At 34.3% G+C, this 27,823-nt stretch overlaps 1 protein-coding gene across 1 annotated transcript in view; it reads right to left on the bottom strand.

The window, feature by feature from the left end:
• osp (myosin phosphatase Rho interacting protein outspread) overlaps positions 1-27,382 on the bottom strand; it is a 204,176-nt gene extending 176,794 nt beyond the window's left edge. Inside the window, exon 1 of the mRNA XM_013324908.1 lies at positions 26,905-27,382. Within this exon, the coding sequence (XP_013180362.1) occupies positions 26,905-27,021 (117 nt within the window). The 5' untranslated portion in view covers positions 27,022-27,382. The remainder of the gene's footprint in view (positions 1-26,904) is intronic.
• Positions 27,383-27,823: the final 441 nt, after the last annotated feature.

Raw genomic sequence — 27,823 nt, 5'->3', positions numbered from 1 at the left:
CCACTGGAGTGAATATAGTCATCCCTTTCACTCTCTACGATAAAACGGAGACAGCAATATGTATTATAAATGTCGGCAGTCAAAATCTACGATAAAATGACGAAATTATACGAGAATGTTCTTTTCATGTAATTAAGGTGCAGTATCTCATTAAGAAACAATTTCTTGACGACGTTAATTAGTCATTTTTTTGTTCTTTTTTAATATTAGCAGGTACAAATAAGTTCAAGGCTTTTCTAGAATATGGTTTGGCAATAGTTCAATTTCCGAATTCTAATCCATGGCTATCTAAATAAAAAGATCGGATAGCCTGAGATGCCATTAGGCTATTTTCTTTTCTTTATAGCCAAACAGTGAAATGTTCATTAGCCAATAATAGAACAAAGAATTATACAGAATATTGCAGACGAAGTCAGAACAAATCGTAAATACAACAAAACGACTCGCAGTAAAAACTGGACAGATTTCCTCCACAAACATCCTAAATAATTTAACCATATTGCTTTATATTCTTACTAATATTATAAATGTGAATGTTTGGATGTATGTATGTTAAAAGGTACCTCCAGAAAGGCTTCATGGGTCTCGCTGAAATTTGACATAGATGTACAACAGTCTGCAAGAACACATAGGTTACTAATTAAGTTTTTTTTAATTCTGCGCGGACTAAGTCGCGGGCGACAGCTTTCATAACAATAAAGATCCGTATGTAAATTATCTACAACTAAAGATGTTCACTTCATGTCATTGTGACTGACATTATTTAATTTGGCAGCAAACATATGCAAATATGACCGGTGTAATGTAGACAGCCGAAGCTACCGAATATCCACTTGTCTTCGTATCATTGTTAACTCCTGTCACGGTACACGAACAAGTTGATGAATACCAATTAAGTATGACAAACAACGTTAAAATTGTAATTATTTTATGTGCCAATAGCCTTATGGTTAAAGTGCGGGTTTCCGATCACGTGGTAGATTTGAATCCCGCCGTTCGACTACTGTCCTAAACCATGTCCTTGCACAAGCCTACTTAGTTCAACAAAAATTCTGCTAATATTTAGCAAAGTTAAATAAAGAAAATTAAAAAGACGTTAACACTAATCTAATTTAAAAACGTACACTAAGTAAGGTGTGACTGCTTGTCCGACGCAAATCCTTGAACCTATTGATCTCCTGACCGCTATACGGCGCCATTCAAATATTACTCCATTAGAATAAGATACAACTAAAACATTCTGATATTGAAAACCTAATAAACTAACAGACCGGTATCCGCAACAAATGACGCTAACAATACAAAGAGATTCAAACATAGAGCGGACATTACGAGTTTCTTAAAACAACTGCCAAATTAAATTGAAACTCTACAATTAGAGAGAGCGTCGGTGGCTCAGTGGTCAAGCACTTGACTTGCAATCTGCAGGTCCCAGGTTCGAATCCCGCCATGTAACAATGTGTTTTTCGATTTCCGATTTACATATGTACATTTGTCCGACATTCTTACGGTGAAGGAAAACATCGTGATGCAACCTGCACATATCTGAGAAGAAATTCAAAGATATGTGTGAAGTCAACCAACCCGCACTTGGCCAGCGTGGTTGACTATGGCCTAATCACCCTTAACTTAGGGTAGGCTCCGAGCCCCTCGGTGGGGACGTATAGTGAGCTGATGATGATGATGATGACAATTAGTAGTATTTTATGAGCGTACGATTTGGTTCCTAATGTCGCTTCTATTAATATATGTATATGTTAAATATCTTTGAATACAAATAATTGTGATTCTAGGTCAAATTATAAAACTAACAGATATATGTAAAAACGGAACACACTACATTTCCAACAACCGGTCACTAAGTAGGTTTTGTGATATACTGTTACTCTAACTTTTGATTATCTAGCACATATTTGATTTTTAAAGATATGAAATTATAGAAAACTGGTTTTTAAAAATCTAAAGTAGAACAAAGATTTTAGTCAACCTTGAATCTTAGAGTAAGTTTAGTTATGTTTTTTTTTCTTCAGTAACAGCTATTCTCTCCAGTATCATTTGCTGTCGCCAGCGACTCCGTCCACGCGTAACATAAAGAAACCTAATTACTAGCCTATTTATTTATTTTATTTATTAGACCAGTACACATGAGTTCTTCCAGAGCCTGAGCCTATGAGTTCTTCCAGACTATGTTCTACATCTATGACAAATTTCAGCGAAATCCATACAGTCGTTCTGAAGATAACTTCCTACAAACATACATCTAAATATTCGCATTTATAGTATTGAGTACGATTAATATTTCTATATAGTCATTATTAAAAGAAGCTGTTATAAAAATAATTTTATACATACATATAACATACCTCTACCATTAATTCTACTGCGTTATACATACGGACGGATAAATTAATTAAAAGCTAATACCGTAGCGGTTCAACGTAATTAAATATCTAAATGTAATATTAAACAGTCAAAATGAAATATTATAAATACAACACGTAAAGTAATTGAAAATGCTCGCTTCAAAATGAATATTAATTAAATTAATTAGTGTTTTAAATTCATTATTTTACAATGATTTAATGTAGCTGTCGACCGCGACTTCGATCGCGCGTACACAAAAAAAAAATTAGTAGTCTATGTTTTCTTCTACATTATGTTCTACATCTATGCTAAATTTCAGTGAGATCCGTGCAGCCGTTCCAGAGATACGTTCAACCTAACATCCATCCATCCATCTAGACTTTTGCATTTATTATATTAGTAACCAACCCACACTTGGCCAGCGTGGTTGACTATGGCCTAGTCACCCGTAACTTAATGTAGGCTCCGAGCCCCTCGGTGGGGACGTATAGTGAGCTAATGCTGATGATATTAGCAAGAAGTAAAATAAGATGTAAAGGGGTATTAAGACCTTGTAGGGACCTTAGAAGATATAGATGGAGCGTGATTACTCAATAATATTACTAATAGTAACCTTTCACGCAATCTATATGATTTCAGTAGCGTCTGTAATGAAGGAAGATCGATTATGGACAACGAAAACGTTTAAAAAAACCTAAAAGACAAGTCCAAAAGCCAAAAAATATTTAATTAATACATTTCTTGTTACATTTACACCAAAAACAACTTCAATACTTGAAAGTAATAAAAACAAGTCCAACTGAACTTTATAAAAACAATGTTGGCTCAATCGAAAGTAAAGGCACCTGTACTGTGACCGAGGTTCTGATATTTTACCTCGGGTCACAACAACGATATTATACCGTTAACAAGAAACTTTGACCCACAAACGAAACGCAACCAGAAAAACGAGCCTCGTTAATTTGTCTACCCTCAGTTAGACGTTTTAATTTTAATTGCAACGCCTAAGTAGAGATAGTCAAGTTAATGTCATTTGAAATCGAATATTGTAGGCTTTTGAGTTATCGAACGATTGTGAATTTCGTTATTTTACAATCTAACCGTAATTGTCAACGGAACGAAACGTTGTCATCATATCAAAATTAATCAGTTTTTGATACTATGATTTAATGAATCATTCAGAGTTATCTTACTAATATTATAAATGCGATGGATGTATATATGGATGGATGGATGTTTAATTGAAAGAATCTTCAGAACAGCTGAACGGATCTCGATAAATTTGGCAAACATATTGAACGTAGTCTCAAAGAACACATAGGCTAAGTTATTATTTTTATTAATTCCACGCGGACGGAGTCGCGGGCGATAGCTAGTACTTTATAATGTAACTAGTGAGTTTATAAATTGACTCTGACAATCGGTCGATGACATTATAAAAGTACACGTGCGTACAACCTGACTTCCACGCAGAGTCGGCGTCAATTAAATTGTTAATTAAAATGTTAAGTTACGATGCACGACTTTTTCATCAACAAATTAATGGTGAAGTAAAGCATTCTTGACATATTCACATTTAATTCAAAGAATTATTTGAGTCGAATAAATAAGAGACCACGAGTCAATGCCATTAAAATGTCTAGAAAAAAAAACAGAAATATCAACTTGCTCCACGTCCTTACTCGAAAATTCGAGGACCAAAAACATCCATACTAATAATTAAGTAAGACCCATCGGCCGGCCCAAATACCGCTGGTGAGAAGACGCAGGGCTGGACCTGCGGGAGCTACAAGTGATGAACTGGCAGGAGACAGCGCAGGACAGGTGACTTTGGCGATCTCTTGTCGGAAGCCAAGACCCACTTTGTGTCACTGCGCCAGCAGAGTAAATATGACATAATTAGGTTTTATACAAGACATTGTGTATCAAAAAACATGTACTCTGCGTAAAAAAAAAACCACTGGCACGTATTCGAATCCAGTGCCTGTGTAAATCTGTACTACCGGACGGTAGCGAGTAGTGATGTCGGTACATATCGCCATATTAATCTGCGGTGAGTCATCTTTCCACGTGTTCCGATTGCGACAGACAGGACAATGCGAACAGAAAAACGGCCTGGGTTCGAACGGCGCCCGGCACAATAAAAAAACCTACACTCCCTGAAACGACCGTTGCTTGCACGATTGAGTAATAACGTATGAATTATTTAAGATGTCGCAATGTTCCTTGCAGGCCTTTTTAGGTGTTGCGCGCACGAAACTCTTTTGAAATAACATGCGAGGAAATAACATTAATTATAGACATTCTCTTCGATCTGTCCTCGAGGGCGCTGTCGTCCCACTGGCCTTAAAACGCCGACGTTATTCCCTTCTTCAGATAAATAGAAAGAATTATCTAGCGAGATAAATTCCACAATGCGCTTGTGAGCGCGCCGTTTCCATTTTTGTAAGAGTTACACAACACGACAACGTTCACCAAACACGGCACAGTGACCCACTCAATGCTTAATGGTCTTTGCCCACTTGCAGGTTCACTTCGCTTGTAGAAAATGGACATTAAAGTTAATGAAAAAAAGAAAATATCATGACGAACGCACTATAAAAGAGAAATTTGGTAAATCACACGCTCTAAAACTTATATATACGCATAAATTAAATAAATTATAATTACATACGTTTATAAATCTGTTAAAATTATTATGAGCTTTTAAATGACTTTGGTTATATTAAAAAAGAAGCACGAAATATATGCTTTTATTGTTTAATAGAAAGGTTTAATTTTATCATAATAGTAAAAAGAAAAGATGCATCGGCTATGATAGAGACGCAATATGATTGCATTAACTATAAGTGAATGATCTTCAGTCAGATCTATCCCGAGACAAATGTATATTATTTGATTATCGAAACGACTAATAACATTTATTTGGTAAACATAATTATAAAGTAAATTGAAATGAAATCGACTACCATTATTCCGATAGTCGTATCAGTGAATGGACTGATAGCGTAGAGTTTCGACCAACATCTCAAGAAGCTCTCGCTAAACAGTTGGATTAAGGGCTATATAAAAAAGGCAGTTATCCTAGAAACCGCACGCATCGTGAGAAGGTTCCTGTCTCTGCAGCCCTGACCACTGGTTGTTGGAGTCATGGGACTCCGCAGCTGGTGGTGCTCTATTTTTAATATAATATATTTTGTATAATTTTTTATATGAAATGTAATATATTAAGAATATGATAAATAAATAATAATAATAAAAATAATCATCAGGTTAATAAATGAATAAGTGGTCTATAAGTGAATTAAAAATGTCATCTTTTAGAGTTGATCTTTTAGCGGTCAAAGAATGAGTCTATTTGTATTTAGGTTACAAGGAAAATAGTAAAAACGTCAATAAACCGGCTACGTCAGATAACGCAACAAAACATGGCTTCTTTTAATTTTTTAAAGCACGAACAAGCTATTAACTGTAACTATTTAAACGATAACAGTACCCTGCTTAGTTTACACAATTATCAATCTAAAGTTTACTCTGTTCTATTAAAATACTAGCTGTATACCGCGACTACGTCCTTCGACCGCGTCAACCCATTCTGGAGATATCTTCAAACATCCATCCATCTAAACATTCGTATTTATATTATTTTTTTATAAGAGAAGAAGGCAAACGAGCAGCGGTAACACCGAGGTTTTCAACGACTCCCATGGACATCAGCAATACCAGAGGAACCGCAGATGCGTTACCAGACTTTGAGGTGGTGATAAGTGGTAATATTATTGAGAAGTCATATTTAAACATTAATAAAGAATACTAACGTACAATATTTACTAGAATAATGTAAGCATTTTGCTTATTAATATATTTTAAAAATACGGTATTTAAAACAAATCAAACAATACTCGTAAAATCATCTTGTTAGGTACAATGGGAAAATAAGTGAAATCTACGTCCTATAGATAGAATAATCACAATACGCAGAAAAAAAACTTCAAGAATTATTCATTTGTATAAAATAATGGATATAAATGATGACAAACACTCATCTCATGATCTGTTAAGTAATAGGTCGGTAAGATTTATCAGAGCTTTGAATAACAAAAGCGAATTATTTACCATTCATTTACGTATAGAAAAAACAGCAATTAAATGGCGTCAACTGTCTGAAATCCATCGAATACATTAACATTACGTATAACAACAATAGCTAGATGGTAGAAAGATCTAGAAACAAATGGAAGAAGTAATACGCATTCTTTCAAAATGCTAACGAAGTCAGGGATTTCTAGGAAGCCTTATTTTATTTACATCACTCTTATCATTTACGTATTCTCTAAAATATATACTTAGTAGATAATTCAAACTAAAACGAGTCTGTAATTAAAGACAATTAAACAGGCATTTAATGCATCAACCCTATCTTTGAAAAACAGAGATAATGTGTTTCAAACGGATTATTTGGTCTCAGAAACAAGCTAACTGCATAGATCCTGAATCCTATTTCTGTTTGTCCTATTTCTATACACAACTTCGAGTTGTAACAGTTAGTCGATTGAACCACTTAAGAATAGATCCAAGCTCAAAGAACCGTTAGCGGTAAGGTTTTACCATTTCAATGACATAAGCACGCCCCCGCAAGATACCCGAGCTGTACCCGTCATTACCCACTGTCCGCACCTACTGAAATTATGCGCTACCAAATGATAATAAGATATGTAGGAACCCCGTAGAAAAGTGTTAGACTAATTATTCAAGTTAAATATGATTCACACATAAACTCCGAAAGAAACAAAGGTCTTTTTTATAAGAGAAGGGGGCAAACGAGCGACGGGAACACCGAGGATATGTTCTCCGACTGTCACAATTTTCAGCGAGATATATACAGATGTTCTGGAGATATCTACTAACAAGCATCCTTCAATCTAAACATTCGCATTTATAATATTAGTAAAATAAGATTTCTTACTTCATTATCCATTGTATTTGTGATTTTAAAACACAGTAACATTTAAACAATATATACGCCAAAGTTGGCTAAAAATCGTTATCAATAAAACTTATTTGGGCGAAATACTCGCGCAATTATCGTTTCTATCAAATTTTATATAGACCACCCAAATAACCGACGTGACTATCACATCGCAGCGTAACAAATTGATTCAAATTGAATATCACTTACTATTGCAGTTAACTTTAAACCGCAATGTTAGTGCACTGACCTCTAATATAATACTTGTCAACGATAACAGTTAAACATCAAAAGAATACCGCACTGAAAATACTATAGTTCTTTTTTATCTTACTAATATTATACATGCGAATGCTTAGATGGATGGATGAATGTTTGTATAAAGGTATCCCCCGAGCGGATGATATACTCTGGAAAAACACATAGTTACGTAATCAGTATTTTAATTCCGCGCAGACGGAGTCGCGGGCGACCGCTATTATGGTTATAAATTAAAACAGTTGGTAGAAATTTTAAAAAGGTTATTTATTGCAGGCGATGACTTATGTCATATTCGCTTAATCAAGTTTTATTAATATATTTTTTAATTAATGTTGTCCAGAATTTAATTGAGTTATTCATCGAGAGTGCATTTTGACTGCAGAATATGTAATTAATTTTAGGTTTTTACAACAAAGTAGAGTTATCCAATTAGCTCTTGGTCATTACTCTGTCCTCTCCGTGCATATTAATTCTATTAAAACGCAACAAATAAGCAATAACTAACACCATACACCTTTATATGGAGAACTGATCGCAAACCTTCGTTAGTCGGAGAGGCACCTCAAGAAGAAGATACAACTTTACTGCGTAATTTAATTAAAGACAGTTACAATGTAAGTTAAACGTTTTCTACTCTGGAATAATTTATAGGTCTTAAACTAACCTATTACAAAATAAAAACAGGAGTTAAATCTCATTACTGAAACTATCTCGCACGACTTTAAACTCGCGATAAACGCTTTCAAAATAACAGTAACGTTAAAAAAAACCTACTTACTTTGTCCTTTACGAGCTCTGATCGGATTCGAGTAATGGCTTTTTTAAGCACCAAAACTTCCAGCAAATGTCAGATAACATTAACTCACCTGGAAAAGAGGAAAAAAGGCGATTAATTAAAAGAAACAAGAGCTGAGGCGAAATAATAAAATCGTTTAATGCAACGTAAAGACGACGTCGGACACTATTTATTTGACATGCGTGATTTCTTTTGACGAAGCGAAATGTTGACGCGAACAATAACGTAAGGCCTGAAGCAATTTGTGTTCACCTGTTTTAATTATTATTATTAACTTATTATATTAATGTTGAGATTATGACCTGCCAATTTAAAATGTCACTATTAATCTTTATGCTCTTTTCTGTACAAAATATGTATTTCCATAATACTATCAGCTTGTATGTCTAAATTTACTATGCCTCCATACTTTCTCCACTCACCCTACCCCTTAAACACCATAGCTTCTTAATTTGGTCGCACTTGTTGAAAGCTTAAACATACCAAAAAATAAAAATAAGTATTTACGTATGACAGTTCATGGAACATGCACTTAACTTACGTTCCTGAGGGAGCCCTCGAGCTTAGTTCCACTTAAACGAGGTTTAGGCTAAGTGCCATCTGCGCTGGGCCACCTCAAGCCCGGTGAAGCTGTAAATGCCTCCTCAACGCAAACAATGGCAATTCAGTCGAAAATTTCTTAATAAATTACCAACAAATTGGCATTTGCATCACCAATATATATAAAAAAGTATATTAACATTCAAGAACACTGGCGCCAAAATAAACTGTGAAATTTCATTAACATCAAAACGTTCTTTATAATTACCCTTTTTAACTCCAATAAGAATTCCAAAAGTAAAAGTATATCGAATGAACATATTACGAAAAATTAAAAAAAAACAAAGGAAACTAAATTAACACAAATTATAATATGATAAAAAACAATGTTTTTATATGTGTTTTATGTTCATTATATTATTGTTTCTTCGAACATATTACAACTGGCTCTCGTCCGCGACTTCGTCCGCGCAGAATTAAAAAAAAAAACGTAATTAGAAGCCTATGTGTTCTACCAGACTGTGTTCTACATCTATGTCAAATTTCAGCAGAATTCGTGCAGCTGTTCTGGAGATCCCTTCACAGAATCCATCTAAACATTCGCGCTTATAATATTAGTAAAATCACGATTACATAAATATTGATAAAGACTTTAATTACTCTAGAATAAAGTTTATTGGAACTTTAAGAAACTTATCAGAACCTCAAACGACCAATTGCTTTTACCATTTTAACGACATCTATAAAATTAATCGATAAACTTCTTTATTTCTAATACAGAGACTTCAAATTAGGATGTTTTCTGCATCATAACTAAAGCAATTAGTTTATTAAGGAAATAACTAATAACTAAAAGGTTTTTATCACTTTATTGAGTACTTAATTTATATCAAGATTAATTTACCGTTGCTACGTGATGTAAAGTTTCCTTTTGTCGGTTTGTTTGTTGATTTTAAAGTCAGAGTTTATGCAAACATTTAACGCATAACAAAGTATACAATAACATCCGTTGATGAGTAACTAAATAGGCCGAATTTCTTTACAAGGCGATAAGATGTCACACTTCCAAATGTCTAATTCAAGCCTAGACAGTGAAGGCACATAAAATATACCAATTGTTTTGCAAACGGGTTTTAGGGGTCTTCTAGAGATACCCTTCCTGTTTGGGGAAGCAGGGTTATGTAAGGCACGAGGACATCCTCAGTGGCCAATCTTGACTTTAATAGAAAAGGATTCCAGGATTTGCAAGTCTTTAAATTACTTTTTATCGTCTGATCTGATTGTTGAACTCCATTTGGACATGGAGATCAGTGGAAATCTGTAGCTATATACATAACTAAAGCGTACTAAAACAATAAAGTAATTAGAAATCTTACTTCTTACTAATATTATAAAGTGCGTTGATGAATGGATGTTTGTCAGCAAGGAACCAAAACGGCTAAACATCTTGATGAAATTTGGCAAAAAAAAAATACTGTCTGAAAAAGCGCATAGGCTAAGGTTTTTTTTAAATAATACTCGAACAAATTCTCGGGCATAACCTAGTCTTTTTATATCTGAATGTTATTTTTTCGTGTTAATGTGCAAAAGCGAGGGAATCTGTGTCCATTGTTCGCGATGTTTGGATACATCGCGATCGTATTTCGTCACGTCGAACGTCAACATCATTGTAAAACGTTACCAGGTAACGATCGAGTTTACATCTCATTGTGTCTTGTTATGGAAATGTAACGGATGCGTTCACTGAAACTTTGAAAAAGGAATCGTAAATTCAATGCTACCAACCAAACAGTGCAAACACACTATTTATTATTCTTAAAGAAAAGAAAATGACAAAATGGCCAGTGATATAAAAATTAACTTTTATGAATTACATTCTAATAAATAAATAAAAAAAAATCAGGCATCTGCTAAAAGTATTAAGTTTCTAACAGACTAAAATAATTTAACGCCATTTTTTAATAACTAAAATGTTGATTGACGTTAAGACATTGCACAAAAAGTAAACGATAGGTACATATAATTACGTACATATAATTGATATTTGTATGTATTCCATACATGGTCACACACACGTACACGCGTCTTCGCCATAGCAGCGGCAACGGTGTAATCTAATCAAATCGGTCCCGAGGCGGGGCAATGACTTTTGGCGCGCTTTTTTACTTTCCACACCACGAACGGTAATTTGAATTTTGGGCGAAGACATTCCTGTTCCAATTTATTGTATCCACATAAAACGAACTTATTTAATTTTCTTTAAAATAACCGGTATGTTATTGTAAATTTGCACTATAATTTTTAACAACTGTATCTTACTAATATAATAATTGCGAATGTTTGGATGGATGTTTGTCACAAGTTATACCCAAAACGGCTGTATGAATCACAATGAAATTTGGCATAGATGTAGAACATAACTTCTAAGTTTTTAATTCCAAGCGGATACGGTTACTAAGTTACACTTTTTCGCTACTGAATATAATAAAAACACGTACGTAATATTATATCTCCATGGTCTAAATAATCGTTAAAATTAACAGCAGATTTCGAATTGGCTGAACTCCGAATGCGCTTAGCTTTTAACCGCTCAAAGAATGCTAAATAAACAAAAGAAAGCTGTAATTGCCAGTTTGCATGTTCTAACACGAACAATCGAGTGCAGCTAAGCTGGTGGTGGAATTAGCATACCGGCTCGGAGCCCACGCAACAGCCAATCCATCATAATTGCTGCTGTGTGCGTAGAACACATTTCAGTACCAACAAGACAACGACAAATTCATTCCCCATTCAATTCGCGACCTTGCCCCACATAGCTTTAAGTGCGATCTCAATTTTTCGTAAAACGTCTGTTAATTTTGTGGAACAATAGTTTAAGTTATTACGTTGTTGAAACAGGAAAGCTACGTCGAAGTTCTTTAAACAGATCTGAGGCGAGTACTGCCAATTATACCTCAGTAATAGCTTGTAATTAAATTTAATTGCCATTAAAAACAATTATTTTAGTATACAATGCCTCAATATAAATATAAGATTAATTATCGTTAAAGCATATTTGCTACATTTACCATGGGTTTCTGATACCAAAACCCCCGATTCAAACGAATTGTTATCTGTGTTTTGTTAAAGAAAACGACGGCAATGACGACATGTTTCATACTGAGATTTTGTGTCTCAGAAGCCAACAGTTAATATCTGATGTAAACTTATTTGACGTGAATTTTTCCATGTTTATATTCACATACATGAAAAAGAAACTCATTGTTTTAAACTCATCGATGCAGAAAGATAATAAAAAAATACAAATCGTTATTGTATTTAACCAACGGATGTATTAAGCAACTCGTAAGCAAATATACAAAGTAAATAAACATTGCAAGTGTGCACTGAACGTGTTACGTAAGCGAATGCGAGGACAAATTCAGTTGAGTCGTGCGATACTACATTAGGACAAGTTTCCACTGATTTAACACCTCAACACTGAACTTACAAGACTTAAAATTATCCCCAATATTAGTATGTAATTCAATTTGCAGCTTCTTAAAGATCAGCTGATAGAATATTATTTATTTTATTAAAATAAACGACACAGCTACCGTACATTTATTTCTGTGTTATTAGTTCGAATTCTCACCACCGCTACCAACCGCAACCGTCAGCGCCAAAATGCCTATAATCAAATAGGCACAAAATACCATGGCTTATAGCATATCCATGTATAGAGGTTGATTATGTCAAAGCAGTTTAAAATAAGAACATAAGAAGGAGAAACAGTGAAAAACTAAAGTAACGTCAAATATCAAAATAATAAAGATGGCACAATAGTACTGTTTAATAATCATAAGATTACAATAATATTATTATTGTATTCAATAATTATGTCATCAAGCCGTCATTTTCATAACAATAATGTGTTCACGAGATGTGATTATTGTTTATTTAATAATGTTCTTTCAATGTGGACAATAACTATGATACATACATTTATAATTACAAAAATATCTATAAGAATTTATACATTACTCATTGTAAATTCGAAAAATAAATTCAAAATACAAAAACATTCGATTATTCGATTATAGAATCGATTTTAAGACAAATTAATGTGTTAATCATCAAAGAGGTTATATTTTATTTAAGAATTATTTTATGTTGGTCGCATTCAGACGGACTGGCCGGCAAGAATTTTTTTTTTAAAATAACAAATAAATTTTGACAGTTGTCATTTTTAATAAGTTTAAAATGTAAGTATTGTGTAAGAAAAATGTGATAAAAGTTTTTTTAATTAAAGTATAAAGATTACTATTTTGTGAAATCATTTCTATATTGAATTATAAAACGAGTTAAAAGTTGAAACATTACAACCAGTCAAGAATTTTATGTAGAAGTAAACACATTTTACAAGATGCTAAAGGAATATTACACTTCATTACATCGTGCTACGGTTTCCACGACATATATCACAATCGGTAATTTCCTACGCTTTAAGTTCTCACTCTATTAGCATAATAGTGTTACCACTTACTAGAGCTCTAATTAAAACGATCCACTCTAACGCATTATAACATCTAATGGACGCAATCACAGGCCAGACCAATTCATTGGACTGTTTATTACTTTATTAAGTCATCGTGACCGGTCAGTGCGGTTAACGTATTTTTAAACTATGCACTTGTTAGAGTAAACGTCGAAATGAATGGTTGCAAGTTGCAACATTGTACTATGGTAATATGCACTTACATTTGAATTACCAACGCTAAATGGATTCGCAATGAGGCCTCTGATAAACGGACTCTTATACGGAATTTAAAGTATTAATATCTTACATCGATAAAAGTCAGGTATTCCAGTATTACTTTTCTTTCGTTTTGATCATGTTTACGAATGTATTTTGCTAATCATTACGTTTCTATTTTCAAATATTATGTACGTTATTTTACGGATAAAATAATTATCTTTTGATTTTGACGTAGTGTGCAGATTTTAATGCATTTTAATTTGGATAGATGGCGTTTGTTTATAAATATGATTTAAGGTGAAATAATTTTTTGAAATTATCGTTGTGCACGATTATTAATATAAAATTATAACAACTAGACGACTCTAATACTGCAATAATATAATATTAGATGCATTGTAGAAAAATTATGACCAAAAGTATGTATAAATATTTTTTATCGTAATTGATTTGACGTTATCATTTGCTGGAAAATTCATAGACAAAGATTATTCGCAATCGATATATTTTTGTCATTTTACTAGATTAATATGGAATTTTGATTTTAATGATTGGGAATATTTAGCATCATCGAGATAAGTGTTTGTTACTTAAATAATACTTAATTTACACTTTTTTTTATATCATAAAATGACAAACGAGCGAGCGGCCACCTGAAATCGCTGAAATAGCGAAGTCAGTGTTGCCCATAGACATACGCAATTGCATATACGTTGCCTACATTTAATCGACGGAGGAGAGGATGCACATAAAGAAAATATTTTCCCTTCCCATGCATCCTCTCATCCGGAATGTCCACTTCCACTTCCCATCCATTCCTTATTAGAAAAAGGGTGGGAGGGGAAAAAGGACCAAATTAGGCCTCCGGGACGTAAACTTTTTCCTAGAGCATATTTATTGCCGTTAATAAGACGCGTGTCTTTAGTTTGCTATTCCTATCCTTGTAGGTTGTCTATCTGGTGGTATTGAAAGATGTACATTAAAAAAGATTAATTGCACTCAAAGAATGAGTCACGCAGTGAAACTTGGTACGGTTATTGCAATACGAAACTTAAACGGAAGTTTATTTAGCGCAGAGCTTGTAATAATATAAGAGCGTCAATTTAACGGAGTAATTGTAAATAAGATCAGCCATAACCGGTAATAAACAAACTTGTAATAAATACGAATTTATCGCGTTCATTTCCGATAAACTTTATGCACTATCTCATTTTAAACATTGATATATTTAATAAAGATTACAATTGAAATTTCCATTTTGTAAAATAATTTTGTTATGTAATTTTAGAGCGTCGGTGGCTCAGGGGTCAAGCACTTGACTTGCAATCTGCAGGTCCTAGGTTCGAATCCCGCCATGTACCAATGTGTTTTTCTATTTCCGATTTACATATGTACATTTATACGACATTCTTACGATGAAGGAAAATATCGTGATGCAACCTGTACATGTCTGAGAAGAAATTCAAAGATATGTGTGTAGTCAACCAACCCGCACTTGGCCAGCGTGGTTGACTATGACCTAATCACCCTTAACTTAGGGTAGGTTCCGAGCCCCTCGGTGGGGGACGTATAGTGAGTTGATGATGAATTTATTATTATAAAGGATTTTAATCAATCTTTTACCATCCATCTTTATTTTTTCATCTTTAGCAAACGTTATATATATAAATTAGAATAACAAGCTAAGATTAGCTAAAATACATATTGATGTGGGTCAGAATGTAAGCTTTAATTTGACTTTATTTTTAATGCATATCCAATCAATTTAAAAATGTCTTACTTATCAACAACTAATCGATTTATTACTTACGGCATTGCTTCAGGCGAATTTATATTAAACGTATAGTTAATAAAAATGTAAGAGGAACAAGGCGGTAGACTAAAATTAGACTATCTCTTTAAAAACTTCCTCGTTTTAAACCGGGCGTGCAGGCTTACATCAATCAATAGAAGTTGATATTCAGTACAGCGCCTCAGGGCCAGTTGGGGCGTACGCGAACTTAAACTAACTCCATTCAGTACACCAGTTAGCAGTAAATTACTGCTTAATTAAACGTTCCCAGCCAGTCCTCAGCAGCGGCTGCGGCGCCAACACGCCAGACCACATCAGACCCTTAATAGTATACAATCTTAATGTATATTGCTCGCCTGTGCCTTAGGGTCTGCACAAACCAAACACAAATATCCTAATACTCTCATTATTATTTCATTTTCAATCTCAAATCAGTTCAAATAATAGCACTTTTTAAGTAATTTTGAATCTATATTACTGGCATTTCATTGTCCTAAATGCAATAAATATTTTTAATAAAATACACGTTAATAAAATAGCAATTTATGTGTCATTATTTTACAGCATGGTTTAGAATATCCCTTGTGTGAATTAGGTTACAAAATTGTGAATCTTAGATCATGAACTCCTGTCTCGGGACTTAATTATCGCTTACACGTTCGTCCCTCTTGGAGCTCGACTCGTCTTTGTAAACTTGTTTATTTCCCGGTGTCATTAAGTGCTACGAATGTAATTATAACTTTGAAGAAATTCATTATTCACCGCATTTGATGCGACACATTAAAATGTAACATTTAAAAAGTTACGTTACCCGTATTGTTACGATAGTCTATAAGCCAAATCACAAAATACTCATAGTACAACAAATACAGGCAAGTCTCGTTAAAAAAATAGACTAATCTCCGTATTCACGCTAATTTTACTGTATTCAATGTGGCATTCAAAGAATTTAACGATTAATTGTATAATTGAATACATTAAGAATAGGTAAGTGAAATTGTTTTTTTAAGTAACGATAAAGTTTACAACTAATGATTTATGAGAAACGTTAAGTAACTCTGAAGGAAATAAACAGAATTCTTCAAAAGAATCGTTCTTTTATTATGACCAGGTTTAAAATGCATTCATGCAAAGCTTTATAAAACAAAGATGCGCCCGTGCGTGCCGACATGAATACAAGAGGAGCATTTTTCCAAACCGATATCTCACGGACGGACCAAACAATAAATAGCATTGCTAATGATTTAAATCTCACGTAAACTAAAACAAAGTTTACTGCATATAACAGTTTGAATACATTTAAACAACAGACCTGCAGTCAAAGATAAGTAGAAAACATCTTTCTAGAATCATAAAGAATTTGGTTTATCATTTCAGACATTCCCAGTTTCTCTGATAAACTTCTTAAAGACATCTTCCGCTTTTTTATTTTAAGATTTGCTGTCTATTCTTAACTTTTAAAAAGCGAAAAAGTTGGAGCTACAAAAACATGGCGGAACAATCCGGAACCGTTAAGTAAGCATCTCACTGGAGCCGCTGATTGACTTGTTTACTTACAAATGACACCGACAAAACAGCGTCGTGGAAAGTCAACGTTAGCACTAGACTTTGTATGTGTCGGAAATACGATAGTCGACTCTCGCTCAGATTAATCGATTTATAAATATGTCTATGAAAACACGGTTGTAGTCGTAGGTTTGCTAGTGGGGGTATTAACACGCAATTACTGAAACGGCGTCGGCGAGCGCGGTTACAATTTTATTGGTCGCATATTTTAACGGTGGTTCGCGTTCGAGTCGATCGCGTGGAACCGGACGCCGCTTTCTGATGGACTAATGTTACACTAGAAACGATGTAAAGAAAGCACCAGCCCTGCGAGCAATGCGTAAATAGAATTACATTTCGGTTAACAGTAACCTAAGGTCTTGAAACTGCAAACTGATTTTAAATTCAAAGCAGGTTTAATATGTTTAGATATCTAACTAATCATGCAGTAAGATTTTCGAGATTCAAAGCAAAAGCAGGTGAAATCACGATCCGTTGCCGCGAAGGCCATGCGAGTAGAGAGTTGACATTCCGAACACGATCTCGACTCGCGGAGGATTACTAAAATACGCCAATTAAACGCACGCGAGTCATACAAAGCCGAAGCAACAGTCTCAATGTCCCCAACTGAAAATCAAACAAATTGTCTTTTTTAACGTTTTAATTAGAATCAACTTTATCTGGGCGCCACGATCGGCGATACTGTCGCCCGCGTCATGAATATGCAAGCGCATAAAACGCATCGTGACTCATAAAACGTTTACCAGATAACGTAAGTAAATAAAAACTCGTTAGCGACTAGAGAGGCGAGGCGAGCTACTCACATTCGGATGAAGTTGTAGCAGCTTCGGATACCGCACGTCCGAAAACCGCCGGTGAATCGTTATGTACGCAACTAATGCGGCCATTAGCGATGTCTTTATAACCATCTATGACCCTTATGGGAGCTCACACTCGTTCACTCGGCTAGTTTATTTTCGACACATAAAACATTTAGCTAGCATATAGACGTGTATCCGGAATTAATCTGACAGGTGCAGTCGTGAGAACGGGTTTCCACGTGATTTTGATATGTGACAGCGCTCAGATGGGAGACAGGGCGGCTCGTAAACTTTAATTCGACGCATAAATTATCGTTTAAGATGTTTACTATGACCCAACACAACAGCGAGACTAAAAGAATGAGAATAAAGAACAAATAAAAGTTGCTCATTACATAGTACTTCTACAGAGACTTGAGTGTACATTGCGGTAATAAACACGTAAGAGCAAACATTATGTTTACATTTCTAATCTATGATAATCGTTTCAATGAAAATGATAACGCAGCCAAGCCCATGACCGAGAGATATACGCAAACATCACGCATTAGATACCATTGTTAAGTGGTACAACACATGCTTTTACCAATTAAAATACAAATAATTATATTTCTAGGATTAAAAAAGAACAGTGTACTTAAATTTTTTTGTAGCCTAAATAAAACGTGAGTTCATAGAGTGCATACGACTCGTTACTACGATAGGACAAAGTCACGTCGCAGTGTAAGAGATTATCAAGACATATGTCTCTCTGGACGTGACGACAGCAGTGAATAAACGATTCAAAACCAACGTATTATTTTATGATTACGTCACCGCTACACTGCTTTGCATATCGAGTTATCGTAAAAGGACATCGAAAGGTCAAAGATTACAATGCGCATTCAAAATCGCGTCTAATTCAGTGTGGAATGTCTCTTATGTTGTTTATTCAAGTTTTGTATTGTGCGTGCAAACATAACGAGTAAATAAAGCAAGTTCAAGCTTATCAAATACGTGCATTTCCTCCGTCACCTACATACGTAAGAAGTGGATCAAGGGCCTCTTACTCGATGTGATAACCAGAGTTTATGGCCGTGTACCCAAACAATATTTATAATTGTTTTTATTGTTTTAAAATTTAAAATAATAATTCATCGGATACTGGCAATAAATAAAATAACAGTTGGGTTAAATAAAAAAAACAAGATATGTTACGTTAATTGAATTTAATCGAAACATAAATACTAAACTGTCGCTCCGATCTCATTTTTCAAAACAATTACAAAGCAAATCGATACATCATCGCATATCAATTACTGAATCCTGATAGCGTAGGATTTATTATAGGGAAATATAATTAAAGGACATCTAAACGAGGTAGATACGCAAATAACACGTTTCCGTGGATGAGCTTCTCATAATAAACCATCGGCATAAGTCGCGGCGTTCTTAGGGTGCGTCCTCATCTGGCGAATTGCGAACGGCAGCACCTTAAATATTCGTCACCTGTGAACCCACCCTAATGTCATGTTACGGCCACCGTTGCCATACATGGGCATTAGCTAATACAACTGTTTACGGTCCAAATTAGCGACTCGGCAGACGACAAAAACTAGCAACAATTATTTAGTATTATCACTTTGCAAGTGTTACAGTTCTACGCTCTATATTCTAAACGAAACTTATGTTAAGGTCATTTAAGGTCCATTAAAATATGTTAAGGTCATATTTGTCCGGTCATAATCAAATCTATCCAATTATATAGATTACTGCTTCATACACGTCATAACTATGCTGACCTTGGAGTATAGGTAAAATGTCACACCAGACTAGTAGCATAAGGACATGTGATATGTTTATTTCCGTTTGTTTGACATTAAACGCCAGGATCGTTACAGTTTAGTTGCATCGAGGTATTAGTTTACAGTCACGGAGTTCCGAGTAGCAGCCGATGGAAGGCCGGCTGCGGCGGTGTTGACTTTAATTGTTAGCCGGTGTCTATTTCACTTCCACGACATATATCGTTGTTTAACACTGCCAGCCCATTGTTGTGCTAACGGTCTCATACTCTCCACACGCGAACTGTGTCGATGTGATCTTTATCATTTTATGTACCTGTACCGTTTTGGAACTTAGAAGGAAGGAAGGATATTGATTTTAAAAACATCCTATATTCCACGTTCGTGTTATCTTGAAATGAATGATCGGCCAACAGGATACCTACAAAAAATTCGAGTATTGTACATAAAATAGGCATTATACTATCCCTATTAAGAATGTTAATTGAATAATAACAGAACACTACCGATAAGAGAATAGTTAGATAACAAGAATCCTACTTATCTATGGTAGTTTCAAAAATAGAACCATCTACCTCAACAATAAAGCGTTAGGCGCAAACAAAACTGTGTGTCGGGGCTCGGGGACGGGGCGACGGCCGTTGCACCTGGCGCATTCCTCACGCACTCCTTTTTATGCTGCAATACGAGATTGACCCGACCATTCTTAAAAGACCCCCCTACTCTTATCCGAATCCCTTTATCACAAGCAAACAGAGATGACAGAGAAACACACACAGATATCCTCTTTCACTGGCCAATTGTTGGAACTCATCTCTACATCTAATCCTTTTTAATTTCAAAAACTTCATCTATGTTGGAGACTGCACAAATCAAATGTCAAATCTAAGTTGACACGAACGCAACTTAAGAATCAATATTTACTTTAAACAGTGAATACCAGTTGCTTGTCAGATTGATTTATGACACCCTTTAAGGTATATGAGGGCTTGAGAAAATTAGCGACCGAGTTCGAAACAGTCTTCAATTGCTCCGTCTTAATGGAGTGCTGTCCCAGCTGTCGAGTGTAGCTCTAAATAAAATAAGGTGTCGAAAGTTACAAAGAATGAACGTTAATTTGATGTTGAATTGTTAGCGAGGAGGGAACGTGGCGAAATGTGTGTCAGAGTACTAAATGTATGTTTGGAGCTGCGCTTACGCGTTAACCGCAAAAGTGTGCATTTGCTTCGGCCGCAACGAAAACATTAAACCTGTTTGGGTAGATAAAATATTATTAAACAAACACATGTGTGCGCCCCACTAACTGATGATAGTGGGGAAAACTAATTATTATTCTCGCATTACTTGCGCACTGCGCAAAGCAATTTTTATAATAAGCAGAGCAATCGACCATATAACCAACAAGGTATAATAATATTTGACTTTATGCCACATTTGTTTTAATCAACAACTTTAACAAAATACTATCATAAACTATCTTACTAATATTATATATGCGAATGTTTGGATGGATGGATGTTTGTTTGAAAGTATCTCCAGAACGGCAGCATGGATTTCGTTGAAATTTGGCATAGATGTAGAACATAGCCTGGAAGAACACATAGGCTACTAATTAAGTTTCTATTTTAATTCCTCGCGGACGGAGTCGCGGGCAACTGGGAGTAAAAAATTAAAACGAACTATTTTAAACACGTCGATTAGAATATTTTTAATGTAGTTAACATAACCAATGTATAAACCGTTCCTGCCGGCATATTGAAGATTCAAACGTAACATTCAATAGCATTCCATCAGTACCGAAACCCATTGAATTCAATTTCACTCACTAGCACAAGCGTGTCTCTCGGACATAACAAAAAAAAAGTCAACATTCACCACGTCCCCGTCGTAGTCGGTACATCAACGAGATTGAGCGGCATGACGTGCATATTTAACGCTAAATCACACAGCACGAAGACACTATGTCTAATAACCAAACTTTCACCGCATAGGCAGAGGTTAGTAAAAAAAATTAGCATGTATTTAGTGTCCGGTTACAGTCAGGTTGGTCTTTGTGGCCATCGTTAGCTTCCCATTCGGCGCATCACCTCGCGTGCGCGCATCCAACATGGCGCTTCGTTAGTGGAGCATTTGTCAAGATAATTGTCCGAACGGAGCCATTTGAGGCATTGACGTTTCCGTATTGTTATAAATAGCTCTCATATCTCTCGGGCAACGTTAATTTAAAGCTTTATTAAAAGGGCTTAAGGTCTAAATTGAGTTTGACAGAAAATTAGTAAATATGCAACGGTGTCGCTTAGGTTAGCCTTGGCTTTGACATCTCGTCATGTAGTCAAATTGAAAGGTTTTGTGCTAAATTGTGTGGATGTTAAGTTAAAGAGATGACAAGAGTAGGTACACAAACAGAATTGTCTATTTATGTAAATAGAAAATACAATGGTTTTGGTAATTTAAACGTTTTAATTTAAATTTAGGTTTACATCGTTTTTAGTTTTAGTCTAGTTAAGACATTTCTTATTAATCTCTTCTTCTACTGCCTCTTCAGTCTTGAACGTTGGCCGCTTACTTGGAATATTTGGTTCTGTCAATTGCAAGGGGAAACAGTTCCTCCGCTTACCTTATCCCCTATTAATCTCTGCTAACGAAGAAATACTCATCAGCCAAACATGAAGACGAAAATATTATTCTGTATTGTTTTATGTTACATATCTTACGAATGATTTATAATCTATCTTTAATCGAACGATATTATAAACGCGATGTATTATCATTGCGCATATTTATATTGCGAAACATTCATCAACTTTTCAATCTATAAACAAGGTGATTTATTTGATAACAACTTTTTAAAACAAGTTTATCCAATGCAATAATCGTTAAAATTAAAAAGTAATATGTAGTTGTTCGTGGAATATGATAAATCTTTGTTTAATAGACATAGTTTTAAGGACCAAAATTGGATTAAATTAACATTTTCGTTTAAAAAAAAAGACGAATTAATAACCGCCTTTTCAATTTGGAGGCCTAATTTACTCCTCATTCCCTTCCCACCCTTTTTCTTATAAGGAAAGGATGGGAAGTGGAAGTGGTCTTTCCGGATGAGAGGATGCATTGGAAGGGAAAATATTTTCTTTCTGTGCATCCTCTCCTCCATCGATTAAAGGTAGGCAACGCATATGCAATTGCGTGTCTATGGGCAACGGTAACTTCGCTATTTCAGCGATTTCAGGTGGCCGCTCGCTTGTTTGCCACCTTATGAAATAAAAAAAAAACAATTCTTTCCACACTCCTAAGAATCGTAAAAAGTAAAGTTTTATAACCAACTGAATCGGTTTCAATGAAATGCTTCTGATTAGCTAAAAGTGTGAATTTTCTAGAAATAAATTATGAATATTTATTATATTAAAAGCAAACAGTATAGTAACAGATATTATTTAATCACCATTCATACTAATTATTACGTAAGCGTGACGAAGGACCATATTGAGTATCAACGTAGATGGTTCAAATACAAGTTCGTGTGAGTTTCACTGTTAAAAGACCACTCTCTCTCTCTCTCTCTCACACACACACACTTACACGCTTTTAGGGTACTTAATTAAATTTTAAAATCAAAACAAATAGCTATAAAGCTGATATTCTGCGTTACTAATTGTCTGGTAATTAACTGGGTTGCCTGGAAGAGATCGCTTATAGTGATAAGGCCACCTTTGCTATGTGAATTAGTTTTTAATCATGTCTTTATATACTTAGTAATAGCAATAAGAGTTAATAAATAAATAATTTACTCTAATAGCCATTTGAAATCTATATATTACTTAAACCTTTAGAATTAAAAAGTAAGTCGTAGTTTGCTCTGTTTTGTATTATATTGAATAAGACCATTGTAAACTGGCCTCAACAGGGTTACTTACCGTTTTATTGTAACAGGTGGTTCATATATATGTTTATAACGAAATAATCCGCGAACATTAACACCACGACTTATTACCTCATTATAAAGTACATTTACATCGATCGCTGATTCACAGTTTTTAGTATGTTACAAATTTACAAGCATTTTAGAGTTCCGTACCTCATAGGAAAAAAACGGAAACCTTAAAGGATCACTTTGTTGTCCGTCCATCTGTCTGTCAAGAACCTTTTTAGAGTTCCGTACCTCATAGGAAAAACGGAACCTTTATTTTGAAAAAGAACACACTTTTTTTACTGATTTTTTATACACGATTATAAATATTATTATATTTAAATATTATATACTAATCATATTTAAAAAATAAAAACAATGCAAATAAATATATAAAAAAATAACCTCATTAACCAAAGTATTGGTCGATTGCAATTAATACCAATGTGCGCAAATTTTTCCCTGATTCTATTCATAAAAAGCCGCAATGACATTTACCTACTCCCCGCCCCACTCCCTTCATCCCGCGTTGACCATTCATTAGCAAAACGACTCGTATTTTACTTGTAAAAAATATTGTGACCATTTTACAGGATTTTTGTCAACCAAAAAATAATGACTTCATATTTAAGATCTTATATTTATTCTACAACACCTGTTTTTAATCTAATAACAAATAACAGAACAAATAGATTAACGCTTGACCCACGATACCGTCTGATAAGTGGTTATTAATCTGATTTAATAAAAGATCTTTCTCATCTCATCATCAGCTCTCTATACGTCCCTACCGAGGGGCTCGGAGTCTACCCTAAGTTAAGGGTGATTAGGCCATCAAGATCTTTCTAATGTTACAAATAACCTTTAAAGAAAAAATAATGGGTAATTTTTACTATAGGTATCTTGAATAGATCATATTAATATATACTAAAACATTAATGAAACCTTATACTCTAATAAACTTCAATATATTTAATACTCACTAAAGCAGATATTGATTGATATTTAAATAAACAAATAAATTACTTAAGATGTACAAAAAGATACTCAATTCCATATCAATAAGGTACAATATTGTGTACCTAAGTATTTAACTTTCTCACATGTATGTGAAATTTAACTCCTGCACTCACTCGATTCGATCGTTGACAGTTTTATAAAGCGGTTGAATATTATGATTTGAGTTTTTATAAATATCAGCTACTGACATTAATCGTGATTAATATTTATCAGTTATATACAAAAGATTATATAATAAAACATACACATAACTCGTAATTATTTAAATTTATATATAAACTATATTTGTTATAAAGAATGCCATAGAATTTATAATATTTTAAACCTTTAATTATAATTAAAGTTTTAAAATATTATATTAATATTATAAAGATGAAAGATTTGGTTGTGTATTTCTTTGCATTGAATAGGCTACGACATTTCTAAACCGATTTGAAAAATTCTTTCCTTGTTGCGATGCTACACTATCCCTAGGTACATAGGCCATATTTAATATTCGATTTTTTAATTCTACGCGAACCAAGTCGTAGACATCCGCTATCTACTATATGATTACTGTTTATCTAAATCCAATAGCGCTATTTGTGTAATACAGTAGTGAAAGCTTGTTTTTTGTAATTTCGTTGATAAGTATATAGTTAATAAATAAGTCTTTATGTACGTCATCGCACGGTTATCTTATCAGTATAATTATCTAACATTGATAACGTGTATGTTCACACATGTCGCTGTTTCCGTGTACCTTGTGACAGTGTTTACTCATTTAATTAGCGTCAAATTAAAATAATATTACTTAAGAATCAAGGAATAAGTAGTAAATACGTTCAAGGTCTCCGTTTAAATCATAAAATAATTCTTCGTTTTATTTTGACAGTGATAACCATATGTTTTATACAGGTCTCAGAAACCAACTGTTAATTCTTACAACTAAATGTAAAACGTCAAAAAAAAAACTAGTTATATAAGGAAAAACAAAGATTAAAAACAAAAAGATATTTCAAGTAAGACCATTAAGTTATTGTACGATATTCTGATTTCAAAATGAAAAGTTAAATAAGTCGTAGCAATCACGTGTGTAAATATTGAGTCCCGGAGAACTGGATGACAGAATACATCAATGTTCCCTCTAGCCATATCGTGCGTCTATGTTTTTATACGGCTACGAGTTAGTCTAAGCAAGATCACATGTAAGGAAGTCCTGGTATGAACAGTTACTTCATTTTTTTTAATAGAAGACAGAAATAGTGCTGTCAAGTGTTTCTTAACTGGAGATTACGGAATTATTTTACAACTACCGATAAATATAAAGGTGTTAAAAGTTTAATTACGTAAAAACATCAAATGTATGTCTACCGCTGCTGTTTATGCAATAGTTTGACTTTGAATAACACTGTAGTTTAATTAATATAAATAACACAATATCTGCGAGGTGTTGTCACTATATTTGACAGGAATCCAATAGTGTCACATCCCTAAGTGAGTCAATAAGGCAACCGTATCCATGTGTCACTGTCAATACACTTGCATTTTAGATATACCGGAAACAGGTATTTTAAATACAGGTAATAATAAAATATCAGAAATTAAAATTACTAGAGTTTTTTACACGTCAATTATAAGTTTTTATTTTCATATATATAAATTAAAATAACTATTTCGTCACACACCGTTTTTTTTATTTTTAAACCCGTTGGTGTTTTCCGCTTTCATGACACCGAAACCGTTGATCATGATACATTTTTAACCTGTTAATGCCTTCCTTCCGCCTTTATGGCGCCAAAGAAGTAAAATATATTATCATGCATTTTTAAGCATTCAATGCCTTTGAAATTTCTGGCGCCAAAACAATGGTACTACACATGATTATATCGACCGTTTTAATTTTGCCGCCAATTTTGTTAAATCAAGAAAATATAAAAACGGTTCTATGAATCATTTTTTTTTGTTAAATATATTTGATGAATAGTTGTGTGTAAAATTAATACTGTAACACTTTAGACTTTAACTCTGTAGGTTTATGCAAAAAAGATTTTTATACCCAAACATACGTTTATAAGATTATTTATCTTTAAATTTAAATTAAGCAGCTACTTGATGTAATTTTAAAGTAATATAATTTATATGTGTGTACTTAATGTGAAATACATTCATGCTCTCAGTCAACATACGGATATAAGTTCATTACAAAAAGTGGTACCTACCTACCCACATTGTTCTATACTTTTTGGCATCAAGTATTCCGTTAGATCAACACTTAAACACTGGCGAGCCTACTCACACATGCAAGCACAACACAGACAAATCATGTATAATGATTAGAAGTCGTTTTGGTGTTTTGGATTTTGGTCGGTATTTGAAAAAAAAACTCACCCGATTAGATTCCAAGGCCTCGGCACTATGCTCCTCCTTCTGGCGGAAGCAATTAGTGCACTTGCTTTTATTGAAGATGTTCGGTGCAAATTTCCTGCAATCCGATCGCCCAGACATGATTGTCAGAGGTCAGGGTCAACTTAACGTTCACTATGTCACCGTGCACAGCATGATGGTACCAAAACACAATCACTTAAGGAATATTCGCTTTTTATTAAACGAACACGTAGTTTTTCACGCGTGCACCCACCGGTGAGTGAGCTATCAGCAAAATCACTGCAAGTAAAGTGAGCGTAAGCGTCAAATAAAACACATGCACAACACAATCTCCTTCGGTAACCGTACTCCGAAGTAGTCGAATGATCGCGTAAACAATATTCGTATTCACGTCAAAATAAACATCGATTTTACAACAAACACGCGGAGTTCGCGAGCGCACAACAACACGACCGCTCGTCCATTTTACATCTGATAGAAAAGCAAGCGCGAGCGGCGAACAAAGTTGTTGTTTTACAACTTCTCTTTTCTTGTTACGTCTTGTAATAGAAAATTCGATGTGGTTGTAACTTACCAATGTAGTGGTGACATTTGCCATCTCTCTTTAACGTGTGCAACTTAGATCGGTTTGTTCTGCTCACACTGTTTATAATTAACTTAGCAGGTGTTCTGACATCTATCGGGTGTTTTGGCATGATCGTGCCAACAAAGTATGATGACGCATGAGTCAAGTCATCAAGCTTGATGATTTGATAAGAGCTCGATAGATGGCGCTGTTTAAAATGTAATAAAATCTTTCTGACATGTAATTGAAAAATTTAATAGTAGCCTATGCGGTCCACCAAGGTATGTTTTAGACTATTCCAAATTTCAGCGTGATCCATGCAGCCGTTTTGGAGATACCTTGTAACAAACATCCATC

The sequence above is a fragment of the Papilio xuthus genome, unplaced genomic scaffold, assembly GCF_000836235.2.
Source record: "Papilio xuthus unplaced genomic scaffold, Pxut_1.1 DF824888.1, whole genome shotgun sequence".
Classification (NCBI taxonomy): Eukaryota; Metazoa; Arthropoda; class Insecta; order Lepidoptera; family Papilionidae; genus Papilio; species Papilio xuthus.
Note: the sequence above shows the minus strand (reverse complement) of the source record. Positions and strands in the feature narration are given on the sequence as shown.